A 20,936-nucleotide genomic window follows, 5' to 3' on the forward strand; every position below is an offset into this window, starting at 1 on the left:
GCTGAACATTTCTGATTGGTCGAGTAGGCTACTCGTAGCATTTGTGTTGTATTTATTTTCCGCCATTACCCGCCATGTTTGAAAATATGCAGCGGCAAACCAATTTATTTTCATAATAACTTCAAATCAAACTTGTATGTTATGCGGCGCAGTAGCCTACTTTTGGTTATAACCTGTCAACGTCTTGGAATTATAACGTGTGCTCTTCTGTTCTTTTCTTGCTTTAGTATTCGTTTTATAAAATGCTAAGCATTCGTGCTGGGACAGCATATTACGTAGGCTACCAAAACATTCAAACGGATTAATTCGGTTGCTGAATATTTTCTTCCGGATTTTCTTTGTTAGCCCGTTGTAATTGACTCAAAACGTTTGATACAGTTATGTGAGGTATGCGGTAGTTCTGCATAATTAACATTTGTGATACAGTACAAGCAAACTGGAAATCACCTTCCGCACTTTTTATCCGGGTAAAATAACAGGTTAATTCTAGTAATCTTCGCTTTAGCTTTTTCAGACTGCCGTAATTTTACTCAATTTTACTGCCATTTTTCAATTCCACGAAAAGACCAGGAAGACTATGGACTCATTTGTGGTGCATGGTTCGCATCTGGAGGGCACACTTCGCTGCTCGGCTAGCAGTAACTTCGAAGGAAAGCAAACGGTGGCTGTACCATTACTAATTTACATTTTCACGCAAGTCCGAGTTTTCGTTCTATTCTTGTCATTTTGCGATTAGCCTATATGGAATTGACAACGAGAAAGTAATAAAACAGCAAATTGTTTACAACGTGTGCATGTTTTCTGCTGTTAATGAATGTGTTTGAGAGGATATATGAAAATCAATAAATACAAAAGTAACCATATATAGTCATTGTTGGTAACCCGTTGTATATAAGTGGAATAAACCCCTCCGGGCTGTCCCGGTTATTAGAAAATAATGTAGGCTACTTCGGTGGTAGTATGGGGTTACAGAAGAAATCATATGACAGATGGACCGACGACAACGTCAGTGGGCTAATTTGCCTAATCTTCGCGGTACTTTAGACCCCGGTGGAAACGCAGACAACCATTGGCTGAAGGAACCTTTTAGTTCCTGGTAAAGTAGTTCCTGGGACTGAAAGTTCCGGGTAATTTTGGTGGAAACGCGGCTTTTGTTGCGCATGGCTAAGGAAACAATGGGGATATGGCGCGAGCTTTGCAATGTGCGTTATTGTAGTTCACACTGAACAATATGTCTTCCAAAGCTGTCTCCTGGGCTGACGACCTTTCATAATCTGAACCGGCCTTAAGAGTTCAAAGAAAAGTTCTCTTTCACACAGTCAACCTTGACTGAAACAGGCAACGTCCGGGTGACTGTGAAACAAATGCAACGACTCTTAGAATGACTTTTGCCCCCGCAGAGCAATACATACCTATCCCATTAAAGGAATATAATTACGTTTTACTATATGGGTTCTTTCCAACGTGCGTAAAACATCGGGTTTACGACCCAATCGTTTTACTTAAACGCAGAGTAAAATTATTAAGTCAATTATTATTTCCGATTTTTGGTGAATTTAAAATGGTCATATTTTAGGAACCCAGCAGTTGTTTTGAAAATAGTGGACGCTGTTGCAGCGTCTATTCACATTCGTTTTTGTTGTCAAAGCATGTTTGGTTGCTGTTATTTTCTACTCGTGTGATCTTTTGCAAAATAATTGCGAAAGATCTACGGATTGAAATAGGAAACTTGTTAATTACAGCGATGCGGTAAGGTTTCGGAAGGGGAGGCCCCACAACTTTCCATTATTGGTTTGTTTTAGCTGACTGTCCCACGAGCTAAGTGAGTGCGATGCTTGCAGAGAGAACCCATTAGTCTGCGAGCATGCGCACTATCACGCACAGGCATTTAAAAGTAGGGGGCAAAGAAGATCTTCCAGCTTTGAATAAAGTTTTCGTTCTTTGCTGGAAGCTCCCATGCCGTTTGCGTTACGATGATAGCCTGGGTGCTTACAACGGTGGCTGCCGGACTGCTTGCGCTCGCGGTCTTCCAAAAGATTGTTTATCCTTACTTTTGGGATGACTTGATTTATTACCTCAAACTTCGAAAAGTCGGACGGGTGACGAGTCGCAGGATGAAGAATGGGGTTATCACGTACCTCGACTGCTTTGTTGAGCAGACGAGGAGAATCCCAGAAAAACCGTTCATTGTTTTCGAGGACCAAGTTCTTACCTACGGATACGTGGACAGACGGAGCAACAAAGTGGCACAGGTATTCAGGACGGTGGGTCGTGCGAAAAAGGGAGACACCGCCGCGCTACTGATGAGCAACGAGCCGGATTTTATTTGTGTTTGGTTTGGACTCAGCAAACTGGGCTGCCAGGTCGCGTTTCTCAACTTTAACGTCAAATCCAAGTCACTTCTTCACTGCATCGACAGCTGTGGGGCCAAAGTACTCATCGTAGGCTCAGGTATACTTAATGAAAGGTGATATTTGCACAAAACTTGTAAAGAAATGTATCTTTGTTGCTACAGAGTTTCAGTCATATTCTCGCATTATCGGCAATCGAGTTTGGCGTAGGCTAGTCCGCGCACGCTGGTTGACATGTTTTCATGCGTGTATGGACTACCCACGCTTACCTTACGCACAGCACACTAATGAGCGAGTGACATCATTGTGGAATGCGGTATCCTGGCAACACTGACCGATATTGTTAGCCGATGAGACTAAAGGACCAAAAATATTTTTCGCAATTCTGTAGCTAGCTAACAAGTGAAGGTTTATTGTATGTTGCTCCCTTAAAGAACGAGCTCACAAAGTGCTTCTCAGACTCGCATGTAAGTATAAGTAAAACAGATCAATTTTAGATCGAGATAAAAAATTATAAAACGGACATAAAAAAAAGGAACCACACAAGAAAGACCAAGCAGGACCATAAACTGAAAGCCAGTCTGCACAGGTGAGATTTCAGCTGTCAGGTAAAGGAGTCCACAGAGCCCACAGATCTTAAATCTGTGGGGAGGCCGTTCCACAGTTTGGGAGCCACTGTGGCAAAAGCCCCATCTCCCTTTGTTTTTAATCTGGATCTGGGGACTGGTAGCAACCCGTTCTGTGAAGACCTAAGGTCGTATTGGTGTCATAAGGGCTAAGAAGCTTGCTAATATAGGCCGGTGCCTGACCATGCAGTGCCCTATATGTGACAACAAGAATTTTGAAATTAATCCTTAATTTGATCCTTAAAATTTGATGGGAAGCCCGTGAAGCAAGGCTAAAGTAGGAGTGATGTGGGACCATCTACTGGATCTCGTTAACTGCCTGGCAGCAGCAGTCTTAACCACTTCAAGATGGCTGAGAGAGGATTTACTGAGAGAAGAGGGCCATCACAGTAGTCCAGACATGAGGAAACAAAAGCACGGACTATCCCCTCCAATGCTGACTTAGACACTAACGACCTAAGTATAACAATGTTCCTCTGTTGGAAAAAAACAAGAACGAGTCAGCATCTTAATGTGCCGACCAAAATTCATTGACTGGTCGAAAAAAATGCCTAAATTTCTAAAGTTGGACCTGACAGCTGTAGACAGGGAACCAAGGCTTAGCTTAGCCTTGTTCTTCCAGAACCAATAACCAGAACTTCGGGTTTATCTGCATTGAGCTGCAAGAAATTGTTAGCCAATCAGTCCTTAATAGCGGTCAAACAATCCATTGAAACATGCAATTTATTCAACTGCTCTGGTTTGGAACTGTGTATCATCTGCGTAGCAGTGTTAAGAAATGCCTGTAAATTGACAAATAATCTGTCCTAGGGGAAGCATATACGAGGTGAACAGAATAGCCTTTGGGACACACCACACAGTGATGACACACTAGTTACTGAAACAGACACCGAAAAATTGAAATCTGAAAGGTATGAGGACAACCAGTCCTGGGCAGCCCCAGCAATACTGACCCGCTACCTAAGCCTCACAAGCAGGATGTTGAGGGCAAAGGTGTCGAAGGCAGCGCTAAGATCCAGTAGCATCACAACAGAGCGTTCACCAGCATCAGCGTGCATCAAGATGGGGCGACATAGCTTGGGAGGTAAGACCGATTGTCTGGCGGTCGGAGGGTTGCCGGTTCAAACCCCGCCCTGGGCGTGTCGAAGTGTCCTTGAGCAAGACACCTAACCCCTGACTGCTCTGGCGAATGAGAGGCATCACTTGTAAAGCGCTTTGGATAAAAGCGCTATATAAATGCAGTCCATTTACCAAGATGTCTTTAGCAACTCTGCTGTTTCACTGCAATGCTTCTGACGGAAAGCAGACTGGAATTTATCAAAGATGTTACATGCCTCCAAGATATTCATAAGCTGTTCAGACACTGCTTTTTCAAGGATCTTAGAAATAAGGGGCAATTTAGAAATAGGCCGCCGCCTATAGTTCTTGGGCAAGGATGAGTCGAGATAAGATTTTTTTTTAAGGAGAGGCTGAACTGTTTGAAGAAGACAGGAACACAACCTGATTCAAGGGAGTGATTGATAATGAGTAACAAGCAAGGTCCAATAAACCCCAGTATATTTTTTTAACAGGGGAGTGGGTAAGATGTCTAAGGGACTTGACAATGGCTTTAATCTGAAGCAGTGAGGGCTTGTAAATAAATAGGTAAAAAGGAGTCCAAAACTACTGGCTGAGATGGACTGCTGGTAACAGGTGTGCATGTAGGGAAACTATTATACTTTATATCTCTGACTTTCTCAACGAAAAACGAGAGAACATTATATTACAATCAGAAACCAGGCCAGGTCAAAACCTAGTATATGGCTGGACCGGCCGACCAATGGTGTGACTTCATACCTCGGCCGACCAATGGTGTAACTTCATCACTCACTCAGTCACTCACTCATTCCGAAAATGTTTTTTTCCCCCTCCGCAGATTTAGTGAGTTCCCTCGACGAGGTGCTGAGCACCCTGCAGGACAACGGAATCGATCTGTGGGTGGTGGACACGAGCACCCCTCACAAGGGGGTGCACACGCTTCTGGATAAGATGGAGACGGCGTCCGATGCGCCCCCGCCAGCGGAGGGGCCCCCGCGAACGGACATCATGTCCACCTTCCTGCTTATATTCACATCAGGCACGACAGGTACGCCGTCTTTGCTCACAAAAACGCGGGTTTTGGAGAAAATGGTTTGCAGAGGGCTGTCGGTGGCTCAGCCGGATAAGGCTCCGCTCTTAAACCGCGTGGATGAACTCCCGGCGGTCCCCCGGGATCGAATCCTGACCGCGCCTGCGCAGACCGTGGCCAGTAGCCCCGCAAGGATACACATCTCATTGTTCTCTAGCGCCACCCTGTTGGTCGAGCGGGTGCCTGCAAGCTCACCTGTTAAGCTACACATGAAGAGTCTTCCTCCAACTCATATCTGTGCGCACCCGAACAAATGTGGAAAGGATGTGCAGTTTGACATCCCGCGCTTGTCTGTGCTGTCAGTTATACGAGCGCTGATATATGACTGGCAGTCCAAATTGGGAGAAGAGAGGCAAAATCAACCAAAGATTATACAAATTTTTTTTGTTAAATAATAAAAAAATATATATAAAATTTAGGAAAATCTGAGAACCTCAAGTAAAAGATTTTCCAAAATCTGTGTAGGGTATTCCACCCAGGTGAAAGTTTTGGGAATACGAAACAAACCCCTTTAAATGTTCAAGATGACATTAACAGAGGAATATATAATGTAAAAATGCATTGCATTTTTTTAAGGTTCAGAAACCTCAGTTAATTATACCAGCTTCTCCATTGACAGCCATAGCATCTCTCTCATTCATTTTCATGAGGATAGCAGCAGAAACTCTGGTGTTCCCTGCACAGGCCAGCCCAGCTTTCTCTTAAACGCATTTTAATATTGGCACGGACACAACAGGCTTCGATAAGGGTCATTCCACGTGGCTCGCAGGGTGCTCCTGTTCCAGCCGTCCAGCCGGCGATGCCAGAGTTGAGGTCATTCGGGAGCTAAATCTGCATAACTCTCCACTTCCTTTTTTGCGCGAGCGAATGGAATGTGTTTCAGATCAGCGCTCTCGGGGAGCGAGTCTGAGCGGGTCTGTCTTACCGCACGGTAGCAGAGAGTGCGCCTCCGTGCCCCGTCAAAACACTGCCCCCCCCCCCCTTTCCATTACCTTTATGTGCTTATGGACCCTGGCCAGGAAAATCCCCCCAGCTATGGAAATACAAGCTGAATTGAAAGCTGTTAAGTGTGTCCTGGTATCAGTGGTGCAGCAGAGGCTGATATCGGCACTGCAGAGATCAGTATCAATGCTGGTATCAGTGCTGGTATCAGCACCACAGAGACTTGTATCAGTGATGCAGAGACTGGTATCAGGGCTGGTATCAGTGTTGCAGAGACTGGTATCAGTGCTCCAGAGACTGGTATCGGCACTGCAGAGACTGGTATTAGCGCTGGTATCAGTGCTGCAGAGAATGGTATTGGTGGAAACCAGGGCGTTCCTGCTACCAGCGGGTTAAAAAAAAAACACACAAGACTGAAGCCTCTAGCGCCTCCAGCTCATGAAGATCTGGGACAAAGGTTTAGACAGTTAGTCTTCCTGGAATAAAAACGTTTCTCCATCCTCTCTGAGAACAATACAGATTCCTGGTGTGTCCACGTGGGAACGACCACTTCCAAAGCGAAAACACATTTTACGTCTTCGCAGACTTGAATCGGGACTTGTTGTTAAAAAGCATCTCATGAGGAACATGTTACGCGATTCATCTGGCAGACGGTGAAGGAGAAGGCTTGCTTTCAGCGGATCATTTCCAAAACGCTAATCTTTCACAGTGTATGCAGACAGGCTATATGCGTTGCGAAACGTCCACCCTGGTGAGATTCAATATAACTGACAGAGGACTCGACTCCATTAAGCAACCTCAGTACTGCGAGGTCTGACCACGTTAAAACTCGGACGTGAGTTAAGTTCGACCTACTTAAGGGGTGGCGCCTTGATAATAAATCTGTTCATCAGTTACTTATTCTGATGAATCACTAGATCAAGAAGCACAAATGGAAATAATCAGTCAGGCTTGAATACCAAAATAAATTCTGAACTTCAATGCTGACTAACCAGGAAAACAATAAGCAGAGTGGGAGGACTTTGAACTTTATCCACAACTCAGACTAATTAGAACATGAAGCCACACATTTAAAAACTGTTCTCTCCGGGCCTGATTTGCTAAGACCTTTAAGCGCACACGCAAAACCAACAACACGACCAACGATTGGTGCAGAACAAACACCGTGACCAATCACGGGCCGTGTTATTGTGTGCTGAAAGGTCCCGGCGAATCAGGCGCTCCGTGCTGTCTGCTTCCTCCCTCGCAGGACTCCCCAAGGCGGCGCACATCAGCCACCTGAAGGCGGTGATGTGCATGTGCTTCCTGCGCCTGTGCGGAGCCACGCCCGGGGACCGCGTCTACGTCTCCATGCCGCTCTACCACATGTCCGCCACCCTCCTCGGCCTCGGGGGGTGCATCGACCTCGGTACCGACATCGCCCCGGTGTCCTCATGCTACTACTGCTACTGCTGCTAATGCTACTGATAATGCTACTGCTAATGCTGCTGCTACTACTGCTACTGCCGCTAATGCTACTGCTAATGCTGCTGCTGCTGATACTGCTACTACTGCTGCTGCTAATGCTACTACTGCGAATGCTACTGCTGCTGCTGCTGATACTGCTACTACTGCTGCTGCTAATGCTACTACTGCTAATGCTACTGCTAATGGTGCTGCTGCTGATACTGATACTACTACTGCTAATGCTGCTACTACTGCTGCTAATGCTACTGCTAATGCTGCTGCTGCTATTACTGATACTACTACTGCTAATGCTGATACTGCTGCTACTACTGCTACTAATGCTGCTGCTACTACTACTTATAATGATAATGTGTTGCCCTCTCGCCCATAGGGATAGGCTCCAGCACATGGCCATGATATGTATTCCCACAGATACTCTACACGGCCATATCCCTGAGTGTTCACGTACGGAATTCTGTCCGTCTGTATTTTCTGACCTCAGGAGCCACGTGTGTTTTGAAAAGGAAGTTTTCCGCGAGCCAGTTTTGGAAGGACTGCCAGAAGTACGACGTCACGGTGTTTCAATACATCGGAGAACTCTGCCGGTATCTGGTTAACCAGCCCAAGGTAAGACCTGCCTTTGAGCCGTGTGTTGTATTTTAGAGTTTGTGGGGTTAACTGGGCTGGGTGTCTTTGTGCTTTGCAAGAATTTCTTCAAACAACAAAGGTTCCTTTGATTAAACGATGTTATTAGGAAGCAGATACCGTATCTGCGAAATTAAACCTTGGTGAGGCATGCCTCATTGTGAAGCTAAACTAAAAATCAATGCGATGACTTAATAATGATAAAGCTCCCAGGCCAGTCGCTTCCACAGAGTCCTCTAGCCATTGTTCTACACTCCATTTAAGATAATGAATGCATTTAATATCAGATTCTATTATCCAGAGCAACCTGCACAGCTCGAGTTCCAGTTCGTATACAGTCCAGTTATACAGCTGGATATCGACTGAAGTCGTGCAGGTTAGATACCCTACTGAAGGGTAAAACCGCAGAGCTCTGGCTTTCTTAACATTTATGAAACATAACTTATGCTTTTCAGTGGTTATTTATTTATTTAAAAGGGATAAAAGGGAAGGGTACATTTTTTGCGCTCTTCATATTTTGAATATTTTAATGTTTATCTGTTGTCGTGGGTATATTTATTGTGACGTGGTTGCCACTATGCTGCAGACCAAATTCACCCATTGGGATAATAAAGACCCTAACTAACGAACTAACTACCTAACTAACTAACTGCCTAATTACCAAACTAACTAACTAACTACCTAACTGCCTAATTCCCAAATTAACTAACTAACTAACTAACTAACTAACTGCCTAATTACCTAACTAACTAACTAACTAACTGCCTAATTACCAAACTAACTAACTAACTACCTAACTAACTGCCTAATTCCCAAATTAACTAACTAACTAACTAACTAACTAACTGCCTAATTACCTAACTAACTAACTGCAGTCCCGGCTGGGTGTGAAACCCCTTTTAAATCAGACCAACCCTTTTCCCGCCTCTCCGCCAGGTTGCCGAGGAGACGGCTCACCGCGTGCGCATCGCCGCGGGCAGCGGCCTGCGGCCGGACGTGTGGCGGGAGTTCCGCCGTCGCTTCGGGAACGTGCGGATCCGCGAGTCCTACGGCCTGACGGAGGCCAGCGTCGGATTCGTCAACTACACCGCCGAGCCGGGGCCAATCGGGCGCGCCGGGTACTTCAACAAGGTCAGACCCCACCCCCCCCCACCCCCACCCCCCCGCCGAGCCTGGGCCAATCGGGCGCACCGGGTACTTCAACAAGGTCAGAACCCCCCCAACCCCCCCCCCCGAGCCTGGGCCAATCGGGCGCGCCGGGACTTCAACAAGGTCAGACACCCCCCCCACCCCCCCCCGACGCTGGGGCCAATCGGCGCCGGTGTACTTCAACAAGGTCAGTACAGCCCCCCACCCCCTGCCGAGCCTGGCCAATTGGGCCGGCGGTTACTTCAACAAGTCAGACACCCGTAAGCCCCCAACCCCCACGAGCCTGGGCCATGGTGCGCTGGGTACTTCAACAGGTCCCGACACCCCCCCCACCCCCACCCCCCCCGCCAAGCCTGGGCCAATCGGGCACCGGCGGTTACTTCAACAAGGTCAGACACCCCCACCCCCACCCCACCCCACCGGCCCCACCCGCCGAGCCAGGGCCAATCACCAATAACTGAGCAGGTTATTTCAACAAGGTGAGAAATTTACCCTTGCCCCCCCCCCCCCCAAGCCAGTTAATTCAACAAGGTCAGAAACCCCTGCCCCCCTCCACGAGCCGGTTATTTCAATAAGGTCAGACATGACCCCAAACCCCACCGCCCCCACCCCACACACTCGCTGCTGTAGACAAAACATGCCTGCGAAATTATACTTATAAATGGAAGTCGTGGTCCAGATCCAGTCTAAATAAGGCTGGAGTCCTGCCATTTCACCACCACTGTGCGTTTGGCAGAACTGTGTTTTGATTGGGTCTCAGCCCGCGTGTGCATTCACATCGTACAATAAGAGCACAGTGCCCTGCGGTAGATTGGCGGCCTGTCCAGGGTGTATTCCTGCCTCTCGCCCCATGGCACGCTGGGATACGCTCCAGCACCCCCCCCACCACCTTGCTCAGGATAAGCGGATAATGGATAATATAGATAATGGATGGATGGATGGAGGGAATAAGAGTACAGATACAGTTTTAGGACCTTGGAGTGATGACAACATACAGTACAGAAAGTACTGTGTGTGCCTTCATGGATACAAAACTAGAGAAAGGCACTGAGAACAAGGCATTGTTTTTTGATATAATAAGATATCTGGTAAAACTCTATTACATTACATTACAGGCATTTGGTAGATATGCTTTTATCCAGAGTGACTTAAAATGAGAAAAGGAGGAAAATGAGTAAATCGGGGTTTAGAGCAACAGTAATCCTAGAGGTGGGGGGGGGGGGGGAGACTACCAGACCACAAATGAGAAAATCTTGGATCAGCTGGTAAACTAGTTTAGCCTGTCAGGTAAAATATAAGAGGATTACACAATGGCAAGACAGCTTAACAAAATAACAAAATCGCAATGAAAAAATAAATGCCAGTGACAAACAATGTAACGAAGCAGAAGTGGAGTCAATGGGAGTTCAATTGATCACAGCCTCAGTAGTTAAAAAGTTGGCAGAAGAAGCAGAAGCTAATTAAAGCCTGTTCAGACGTGGTTTTGTGAAAAAGCCACTGGAATGCTTTGTGATGGTTTAACCCCTTTGAAGAGTAGTTATTTTGGAATGTTGTTTTTTCTGAGGCAGCGTTCTAGAACTCCGCTGCTTTCCATTACCAGCAGTGATTGTGACATCAGCATTAGAATGCACAGTTAAGGACGTTCTAATCACACATTTGTGACCTCACACCTCACAGGGTGAATGTGAGTTTCCTCTGCAGGTCTCTAGGCTCTCTCTCTCTCTCACACACACACACACACACACACACAACACAGCTCACACACCTGTCCTGCCGTCTCTCTAGGCAGGGGCCTGCAGTAATGCACAGTTAAGTGCACTGCTGGCGGGCACAGCTTGTTGACAGGGCGGGTCACACACCACATAGTTATGGCCCCCAGTCCCTTAACAACCACCCCACAGTTCTGGCCCATAGATGGTAACAGCTGTGCGTGTGTGTGTGCTGTCAGCAATGCCATGCAGCGCCTTCCAACGATGGTCACGCCTTTGATGAAGATGAGCAAAGGAGACTGCATGAAATAATCAATACAGATAATGAGCCAAACTGTATGTGCAAAAATGGGAGGGTTATGTTCTCATAGGATAATGCAACTGCTCAGAGAACAAATATTTTAGATTTTAGATTTAGATTTACAGTTTACAATTAATTTTACACCTGTGTTATGCACCATTACTTTGATACAACGGTCTTCTATAGTGCTTACAGTCAGATTGGTGTGGGGACAGTTTGCCCATTCCTCCATACAGAATCCTTCAGGATTCATCAGATGCTTTGTTCTGCTTCGTGTGGACTGCCCTCGTCTGTTCCAGCTACAAACTTTCCGATCAGGTTCAGTCTGGAGACTGAGAGGGCCTTTTAGCAAAACAGTAATTATGGGGCCAGATTTTGAGGTTTGCTCTGGGATCGTCGTCCTGCTAGAAGATCCATCTGTGGCCAGGTCTGAGCTTTCTGGCAGGAGGCAAATCAGGTTTTGGGCCAAAAATGTCTTCGGTAGCTGCGAGAGTTCAGGATTCCTTAGACCTCAGCCAGAGCCCAGAGACAGCAGACTGCAGAACAACCCATAATTTCACAGACACAGGCACCATATTTCACCATAAGGCATGACGTCCTTTTCAACACAATCACCGTTCTTCTCCAAACTCCAAACCCTCCAGTGGTGGGCATGGCCAGAAAACTCAACACTGGTCCTTCAACTGGCCTATCGAGTGTTCTATCGCAGGACACCAAAATCAAACTTTTATTGACTCTTCATTCTTTGTTCATCTTCAGCAAAGGATGTGAATTATTTTTAAGGGCACGGTATGTAATTATCCTCATCTTAAATCGCAGGCATGCATAATTTATTTATGCCCTTAAAGATTACTTTAAGTGCGAGCATGAAAATAATGTATATTCGTTAAACGTGAAAGAGTATCACCTGTGCGATTGCATGAACAATTAAAAAATGTATTTCTCTTTCTTTTTGTTTTTTGGTTTATAGCTCAGTTTGCCTTTTGAATTCTTGAAGTATGACCCGGTAACCTACGAGCCGGTCCGAAACGACGCAGGACGCTGCGTGAAATCTAACAGAGGTAAGACGAGAGGCACACTGGTGTTTTTCTGGGGCGTGAAGAAGTCAGACACTTCTCTACGCTTCCTGGAGAGGAGGGGTCAGTCTGTCACAGGGCTTTGCTGGTCTACAGCGCTCTTGAGCAGTCACACGAGATCACTGCGCATGGGCGTTCCTGACGATGCATTTCTGACTTTTCTGAAGGAGAGACGGGTATTCTGGTTGCCCCGGTGACGGCCATGAACCCCTTCCTGGGGTACGCCGGAAACAGGGCGCTCTCGGAAAAGAAGCTCCTTCGGGACGTCTTGAGGGAGGGCGACGTGTACTTCAACAGCGGGGACCTGATGCTCCGGGACCACCGAGACTTCGTGTACTTTCGGGACCGGGTCGGGGACACGTTCAGGTACGCGCGCACCCCCCCCCACCGCCCCCCCCCCCCACCTTCCCCTTCTCAAAGCATTCACCCCCCAGCCTGCCGTCTCTATAAGATACGGTGAGAAACCGCTGAGTCGTCTCTGGGTGTGCAGAAGGCGGGCGTCACATGACAACACACAGCGCTGCACTGGCATGCCCTGTCTCGCCTGTACCCAGAATCCCCTGCGGGCAGGAGCCGCTGGCTGGAACGCCAGCTTGCTTGGCCGTCGTCCCGGCGACGGCGCATCTGAAAAGGCTGTGCTCTTTCTCCTCTCTCTCTCTCTCCCTCTCCCTCTCTCTCTCTCTCTCTCTCTCTCTCTGACAAGAGACTCAGCCAAGACTAACCCCGGACTCGACCGGGACTAATCCCGGCTAGCAGGTCTGAGTGAGGCTCTGCCAGCAACGGGACGCCGCTTCATTCACGAAAATTGGCGTGTGACGCAGGACCTCCACTTTCAAGCGAAGTGCATAGCCCCCCACCCTTCCTCTCCCCTCCCCTCCCCCTTCCCCCTCCCCCTCCCCCAAACTTCAGTTAGAACAGAGCCGCTCGTGGAGGGGAACCTGGATAACGCTTTGGTGCTGGAGGGGGTGGGGGGGGGGGGGGGGGGTTTCCGTGACTAAGATCAGGAGACAAGCGTTTAATGCGAGGCTGCGTCAGCGGGTCAAAAGCAAGCGGCTGGGAACACTCGGGGTCACACGGTTTCCTTCTCCTCCATGTCTTTGGCAGGGGCCACTGGGCCGTACAATGAGCCGCAGAGCCACAATGGCTCCCATTGTCTCCTGCAGGGCTGTCACTTCCTTACGACTAATCAGCAGAGATGCCTAGAGTTTCTCAGGGCTCCACCAACAAAAGCAGACTTTTTTCTTTTTTTGTTTTTTAAAGGGTGAATGCAGAATGTGTGCAATATCTAAAAGTTGCCCAATAAAAACAACTGTTATTTTGCTTATTTTTGATTTCATTCATTATGATTTCATTTCATTCATTATTTTTTTTCATTCAATTATATAGTTCCATTTTCAAAACGATGAAAGGTTTTGTCATGCCATGAATTACAAGATGCATCCCAGAATCCTGACGTGTGGATACACATGAGTATGATACAGGCATCATGTGCGACAGGCTTCCTGTCAGACAGGCATCATGTGAGACAGGCTTCCTGTGAGACAGGGTTCATGCGAGACAGGCTTCCTGTGAGACAGGGTTCATGTGAACAGCTTCCTTTTGAGAAGGTCATGAGACAGGTTGCATACGAGACAGGCTTCCTGTGAGACAGGGTTCATGTGAGACAGGCTTCCTGTGAGACAGGGTTCATGTGAGACAGGCTTCCTGTGAGACAGGGTTCATGTGAGACAGGGATCATGTGAGACAGGCTTCCTGTGAGACAGGGTTCATGTGAGACACGCTGCCTGTGAGACAGGTTGCATACGAGACAGGGTTCATGTGAGACAGGCTTCATTACTATGAATCCAAAGGCTGTAAAACTATTCGCATTTCATTGGAAGGATCTCAGTTTTTAAACGTGTCACGTGAAATAACAGCTAGAATGGTGATGCCCTGTTAAAATGGGCTTGCCATTCAATCTGCCCTGCACCTGCGGCCGTTTCCATACGTTTGTAAACAAATGTGATTTATTGCCTGAACCCGTTTGTGTGCTTTTCCTCCACGTGCCAGTACTTTGATGAACCTCCTGCCTCGCCAAGTGAGAGAGACAGATGGGGAATTAAATCTGCGACTGCTCACTATTACATTCTCCCACGGCTTAATTAGCAAATTAATTTATAACACATTCAGTACTGTGTGCTGTATTACTGTAAGTAAGTAACCAAATGGATCGTAATAAAAGAATTAAGCTGCAGTTAAAAAAAAGAGCCTGTTCAGTATAATTCAGTTTGTTTTGGATCCTGCCCCAATTACTCTGTCCTTACTTTGATTAATGAATTCAATCGAGCATTGGTGACAAGATAAACTCCTTTATTGTATTCCAGAAAAGAAAAAGTGTTTTAACTCAAAGTTAAAGACCAGCACATAGTGGGAAGATTCAGATCCACTGATTCGAATCGTAAAATGTTTTAGTGACTAATATATCTCGTAAAATGCGGTATATAATTGGCCAATTATACTACCTGAGCTGTGTTCATTTGCCACAGCTGCGGGCCCGGTTCTGCAACTTAATTATTTTATTACGATCCATTCGGTTACTCATTTACAGTAATACAGCACACAGCAGTGAACGCGTAATAAATTAATTAGCTAATCAAACCATGGGAGAATGTAATCATTCGCAGATTTTATTTCCCCATCTGTATCAGAAGTTCTCTCTCTCTATCAGTTGGTGGGGCAGGAGGTTCATAAAAGTAAAGGCAAGCTGAAGACTTTTAGGCATCGGGTTCAAATAAGTCATATTAGCTTACAAACAGAGGGAAGAGGCAGAGGTTTTTCAGAAAGGACACAGTGCTGATCCTAACAGAGGGAAGAGCCAGAGGTTTTTCAGAAAGGACACAGTGCTGATCCTAACAGGGTACACTGCTGATCCTATCAGAGGGAAGAGCCTGAGGTTTTTCATAGAGGCAAGCTGACACAGAACTAGGTTTCAGAATAACTGCTACAACAGAGGGAAGAGCCTGAGGTTTTTCAGAAAGGACACACTGCTGATCCTATCAGAGGGAAGAGCCTGAGGTTTTTCAGAAAGGACACAGTGCTGATCCTAACAGGGTACACTGCTGATCCTAACAGAAGGAAGAGCCTGAGGTTTTTCAGAAAGGACACACTGCTGATCCTAACATGGTACACTGCTGATCCTAACAGAGGGAAGAGCCTGAGGTTTTTCAGAAAGGACACAGTGCTGATCCTAACAGGGTACACTGCTGATCCTATCAGAAGGAAGAGCCTGAGGTTTTTCAGAAAGGACACACTGCTGATCCTATCAGAGGGAAGAGCCTGAGGTTTTTCAGAAAGGACACAGTGCTGATCCTACAGAGGAAGAGCCTGAGGTTTTTCAGAAAGGACACACTGCTGATCCTAACATGGTACACTGCTGATCCTAACAGAGGGAAGAGCCTGAGGTTTTTCAGAAAGGGAAAACGGCTAACGGCCCAAACTCTGTGCTTTCAGGTGGAAGGGGGAGAACGTGGCCACCACCGAGGTGGCGGAGGTCCTGGGCGGCGTGGACTTCCTGCAGGACGCCAACGTGTACGGAGTGAGCGTACCAGGTGACCGGACACCCCTGCGCCTCCGTCCCCGTTGGACGAGTCGCGCGTTTCGGCATCTCAAACTCCAGGCCTGCTGGGCTGCTTTCTGGGCGTGCTGCAACACTTAGGGGACTGATTTCAGTAATTGGTTGTTTAGAGCAAACAAGCGCCTTGTTTCCCAGGCCTAAGTCAGCTAAATTGAAGGGAAACCGCAAATCCATGCAGACACAGTTTGGCACGATGTTTAAGACCTTAGACTACACACTGGTGCACTTTCCTACCATAATCACCACCTCCGAACTGTAATTCAGCATGCTATTCATTCCTATTTAGACACTTTATGTCTACCCAAGGATGATATACCCTCTTAAAGTGACATTATGTCAAAAAACAACAGACACTATGGAGAATAAATTTTCCATATTCACACTCCAGGGACTTGTAATCAGTCGGATCCTCCCAATATTTAATTTTCTGTAATGTGCAGTATGACAATTTATTCCTTTAGAAAGATTGAACATTTTAGTTGATTAAATTATAGACGGACAATCAATGAGGTCCTAATTTCTGAAACGTGGACACGTGGGCCCTGAATCTAAACTAGTTATAAAATAGTCATTAAATATTAAAAGTATCAATGATAAAGAAAATAATGCAAGAATTTTTAACATGTTTTCAACAACCTTAATTAATCAAGAGATCGGCTGAGACAAAAGCCAGCTTACACACTGAGGCCCCAAGAACAATTTGGAAACAGCAACTCCAGGCATGTTACATCACTTCCTGTATCTCGCTTAGCGGGTCTCGTACTCTGAAGTTAGGCATCGATTAAGAAACGCGACACTTGATTTTCCCTTTCTTCATAGGTTCAGCAAAATATGACTTTTGTGATTGACGGCTTGTGTTTTTTAAACCAGGGTACGAAGGCCGGGCAGGCATGGCGGCCGTCGTTCTGAAGCCAGACCAGACGCTGGACGGCGAGAAGCTCTACAACCATCTGCGGGAGAACCTTCCGGCTTATTCCTGGCCATGGTTTCTGAGAGTTCAGGTAACTTTGAGACAACCCATTTTACATGCAAGCCTATTCATGCAGCACTAGTGAAGTTAAATTAATTGGTGAAGTACAAGACATGTTTTTTTTTTTTACTGATTCATTTAAAAAAAAAAAATTAAAAGCCAACACTTACTAAATCATATTTGAGCCATTTATCTGTTAACTATGGCTGGGACTGTGAAATGAGGGTGCTTAACTGGGCATACTATCACCCAACATGACTCTGAAACAGTAGAGGAAGAGAAGGCAGGGAATTGCATGTATTGCTGCCCAACAGCGCCCTCTGTGGCCAAACAGATACCTGCATCAGTTACACAGGCTTCCAGTGCAGTAACTGCACAGCTCAGCAAAATTTTAAATCAACACAGGCTGGGTGTACGAGCCTCTGTACTGTACACACCTCAGTGTGTTTCTGCCAGGCCTGCAGTTTAAGTGTACTATGAGTCGTACCATGGGTAAGGAGTTGGTCTTGTAGCCTAAAGGACACAGGTTCGATTCCCAGGTAGGACACTGTGCCTGTTCTTAACCGTTTACCCTTGTTTGTTCTATAACCAAGGGTCATTACTTAACCTGCACTTGAATAGTTTATTCTCGATGCCAGCTGTTATCAATAGGATGCAATGTAAGTGCTATGGAAAAAATAAAAATAAATTGTGTAAGTCGTTCTTGATTAGAGTGTCTGCTAAATAGCTGAAATGTAATGTAAAGTGGGAATTGCAAAGCTGGGGAAATAATCATTCTGTCTCTCTGATTACTGTGAAGCAGGGACACTCAAATCTAGCAGTACTGCTGGTTTTCAGTCCTCCCCTCTAATCAGGGACTGATTTAAACCTGTCGCACCAAGTGTTGATCTCCAGCCAATCAGAGACATTACTGAAGTGTGGACTATTGAGGCAGAAGAGAAAGCCACTCCAGCAGTACTGCTGACCTTGAGGGCCAGGTCTGAGTGTGCCCTGCCGTAAAGGACAGAAAAGACAACCCGAGCTTGGGTTTTTACAGAGAACACTGACACGTGAAACGTTTTTGTCTTGTGCGTCTTCCCCCCCCCCCCTCAGCCGGCCCTGGACATGACTGAGACGTTCAAACAGCGGAAGAGGAAGCTGGTCGAAGATGGCTTCTGCCCCCAGCACGTCCTGGAGCCTCTCTACTTCCTGCACGCGTCTGAGAGAACCTACGTTCCCCTGACCGAGTGCCTCTACGACGACATCGTCTCGGGCAAAGTCAGACTGTAGAGAAAGCCGCCAGAGTTCACTACATTCAGAAATAAAAAATGTTCTACTAAAGCGGCCTACCCGCAGAGGTTTACACAAACAAGAGGAAAGCACCAGAAGAGCGTTTTTTTAATTTCGCCGGACTTGTGCACAACCTCGTCCACGCTCGCCTCACTGAGGTCGAGGAGCTTCCCTGCTACAGAGTAAAATGAACACTAGCTAGCGAGCTTTACCCCGCACCCGGTTCCTCTGTGTCACCTAGCAATGAGGTGCGGGGAGGGCTGGATCAGTGCATAATATTTTAATATTTCAGATAACAGAAAAAAACTTGCTGCACATTATTGACAATTTTTTTTAAAAGACATCGGTTTTCATCACTATTTAACACAAAGTTCTTATTTCATATTTTTATGCATTAGTTGCTTAGTTACACGCTTGAGTTGAGAAGTCTCTGGAATCTGCTGAGAGGGTTTCAAAATTTTTGCGGCATCTAGAGTTAAACTCATTTCAAATATGCAGTTTTGACCCAGATCTGGCACAGAATCGCTATTTCCTGTCCGTAGGACTTCAAAGGCATTGTGTTCACCTGTACATGTGCAAATCTGCCACAGGAGAGATTCAACCCAACATCTGCTCACACGTGTACTTCTGAACTGTGTACAGACACCACTGGAAGCAGAACATGGTGATAATACTGTGTCTTCAACAGTCAGGGTACCTTTCAACTTGAACAGACGTCTAAAGTATCTTGATTGGTCAGTGATTACAAAGGCAACACAGGTCGTTCTCCACAATAAACAATAAACACTCCATTAATGGGGATCAGAAGTTTCAGGATTCCTGAAATATTTCAAATACATTTGAAAACTACTGCCAGAGAAGGTTTTGGTATATATGCCAAACACACACACCAACTTCGCCAAGTGCGTTTAAAAAAATGGCGATTTAGCAGTACCTGGAACATCCAACCAAAAATTCTGCCTGTGGCTAATCTCCTCAGCAGGAAACCCGTGCTTTACAAATGTGATAAAATAAACAAATAAAAGTGTCCCACATCTTCAGGGGAATATTTAACCTTTGTTGCCATATGTAAGGTCATATTATCTTACTCTTCATTTTGGACTCATGCGAACAACAATAATAATAATAATAATACACATTACAGTGATTCCTTCCAGAGGCACAGCTAGTGTGTATTAGTATTGCATCAGTTAAATATGTGCCAGGTACATGTACATTTTACATTGCCATGTAAAAAAGTTGCACAAGTCGTTCTGGATAAGAACGCCCGCTAAATGCCTATAATGTAATGTAATATAGGCCTAGTCCTTTTAGCGAGAAGTCTGACTCCTTTCCTGTTGATGTTCCTCTGAGGGGTGGCTCTGTTTTAATTAGGACTTGCTTGTCGCTGTGTTAAATTGTTAACAGTAAATTGATATGATTACATTTCAGAGGTTTGCATAATGCTCTTGTTAGGCCTCAGCACATGACTGGCCATAAACCATTTTAGGGTCGGTTATAAGGAATGCGCTGTGTATAGATTAGTGTTATAGGATAAACACAGAGATAGCTGAAAGGATTACTGGGATTAATGTAGTGAATATGTATTTGAACCTCGATAAATTTCATGTATGCGAAGTTGAACATACAGCAAGCAGGACAATGCCAGGTCTGTTTAGACCTGACTGGATCCGCACATTTCCCTACATCAGTATCGTATAAAAACCTGCTGTTTGGATTCTATGTACACTTACTGCATGGATTAACTACCCTCTCATGAAATAATCTGTGTACTTTTACTTGGGGGAAAACATTTGTTTACAAAAATGCATAACCACAGTAGACATTTTACTGTGTGTTATAACCATAAACTTTTTCATATGTATACCTGTTCATAGATGTACTTCCAAAACTAAAAATAAACACAACTGATGATAATGGTTTCAGTGCTGGCGAGACTTGTATTCCTTGTACAGGCTGAGATAATTTTGTTTCTTGTTTTTCTTTTAAGGTTGAGGAAATATAGCTTCTTTTGTTTTTTTGTGTTTGTTTTGTTACGTTTTTTTTGTCTCCTGTTTTATCGACTCATTCTTTTTCAACCACAGTGTGAAAAGATCAGTTCACACCCAGCTGAGCTGGATCAATGGGCTGTTTAAGTGTGGCTGATTGTAGAGGTTAAGTCAGTGGAGTAGCGCCCCCTACCTTCTTCCACAGGTACACGCACTCTGGCTGTTTTATTTTATTTCAGCATTGGATATATTTACAGTGGTCCAGTAAGTTCAGGTTTTAGAATAATCGTTATTCATGCTACAGACAATATTAATTGGTATTTAAGTTCTGTTTTCCCATATCTCTGTTTAGAAGTTTATCCGTCCTTCTTGGTATATGTGGAAATTAGTCCATCGAAGAAACATGCAGCTTTTATTCTGAGTTTTAAACAGTCCCCTTTATTGAGGTAAAAGGCAAATTTAAACATGTAAATATGAACCGGGTGAAAAGCTATTCGGGGTGGACTGGAGTCAAATCCATTACTTCCACACAGGGCTCCTGCATGTTGGCTTATTTCTGTTGAATAAATGATGACAAAGTAAAATCTGTGTGTGTGTGTGAGTGTGTGTGTGTGTATGTTTTGAGTGACATGCGGTTTGATGCATCTACTGCTAGGACAAGATGAGGTACATTCCATTACATTA

At 45.6% G+C, this 20,936-nt stretch overlaps 1 protein-coding gene across 1 annotated transcript; it reads left to right on the top strand.

Annotated features, from left to right (window-relative positions):
* Positions 1–1,836: 1,836 nt before the first annotated feature.
* LOC135239472 (long-chain fatty acid transport protein 6) lies at positions 1,837–20,189 on the top strand. Its single transcript, XM_064308145.1, has 10 exons — positions 1,837–2,451; positions 4,893–5,102; positions 7,336–7,494; positions 8,035–8,159; positions 9,114–9,308; positions 12,307–12,397; positions 12,580–12,778; positions 15,902–15,999; positions 16,896–17,026; positions 18,088–20,189. The coding sequence occupies exons 1-10, from the start codon at positions 1,974–1,976 to the stop codon at positions 18,262–18,264; spliced, it is 1,863 nt and encodes a 620-aa protein (XP_064164215.1). The 5' UTR covers positions 1,837–1,973; the 3' UTR covers positions 18,265–20,189.
* Positions 20,190–20,936: the final 747 nt, after the last annotated feature.

Source organism: Anguilla rostrata, chromosome 14 (assembly GCF_018555375.3).
Source record: "Anguilla rostrata isolate EN2019 chromosome 14, ASM1855537v3, whole genome shotgun sequence".
NCBI lineage: Eukaryota > Metazoa > Chordata > Actinopteri > Anguilliformes > Anguillidae > Anguilla > Anguilla rostrata.

Excerpts from the sequence above, each read along its gene's own strand:
- LOC135239472 (XM_064308145.1), top strand. The coding sequence starts at position 1,974 with ATGATAGCCTGGGTGCTTACAACGGTGGCTGCCGGACTGCTTGCGCTC. Across the intron at positions 8,160-9,113 it reads ATCTGGTTAACCAGCCCAAG|GTTGCCGAGGAGACGGCTCA; the intron begins GTAAGACCTGCC and ends CCTCTCCGCCAG. Across the intron at positions 12,398-12,579 it reads CTGCGTGAAATCTAACAGAG|GAGAGACGGGTATTCTGGTT; the intron begins GTAAGACGAGAG and ends ACTTTTCTGAAG.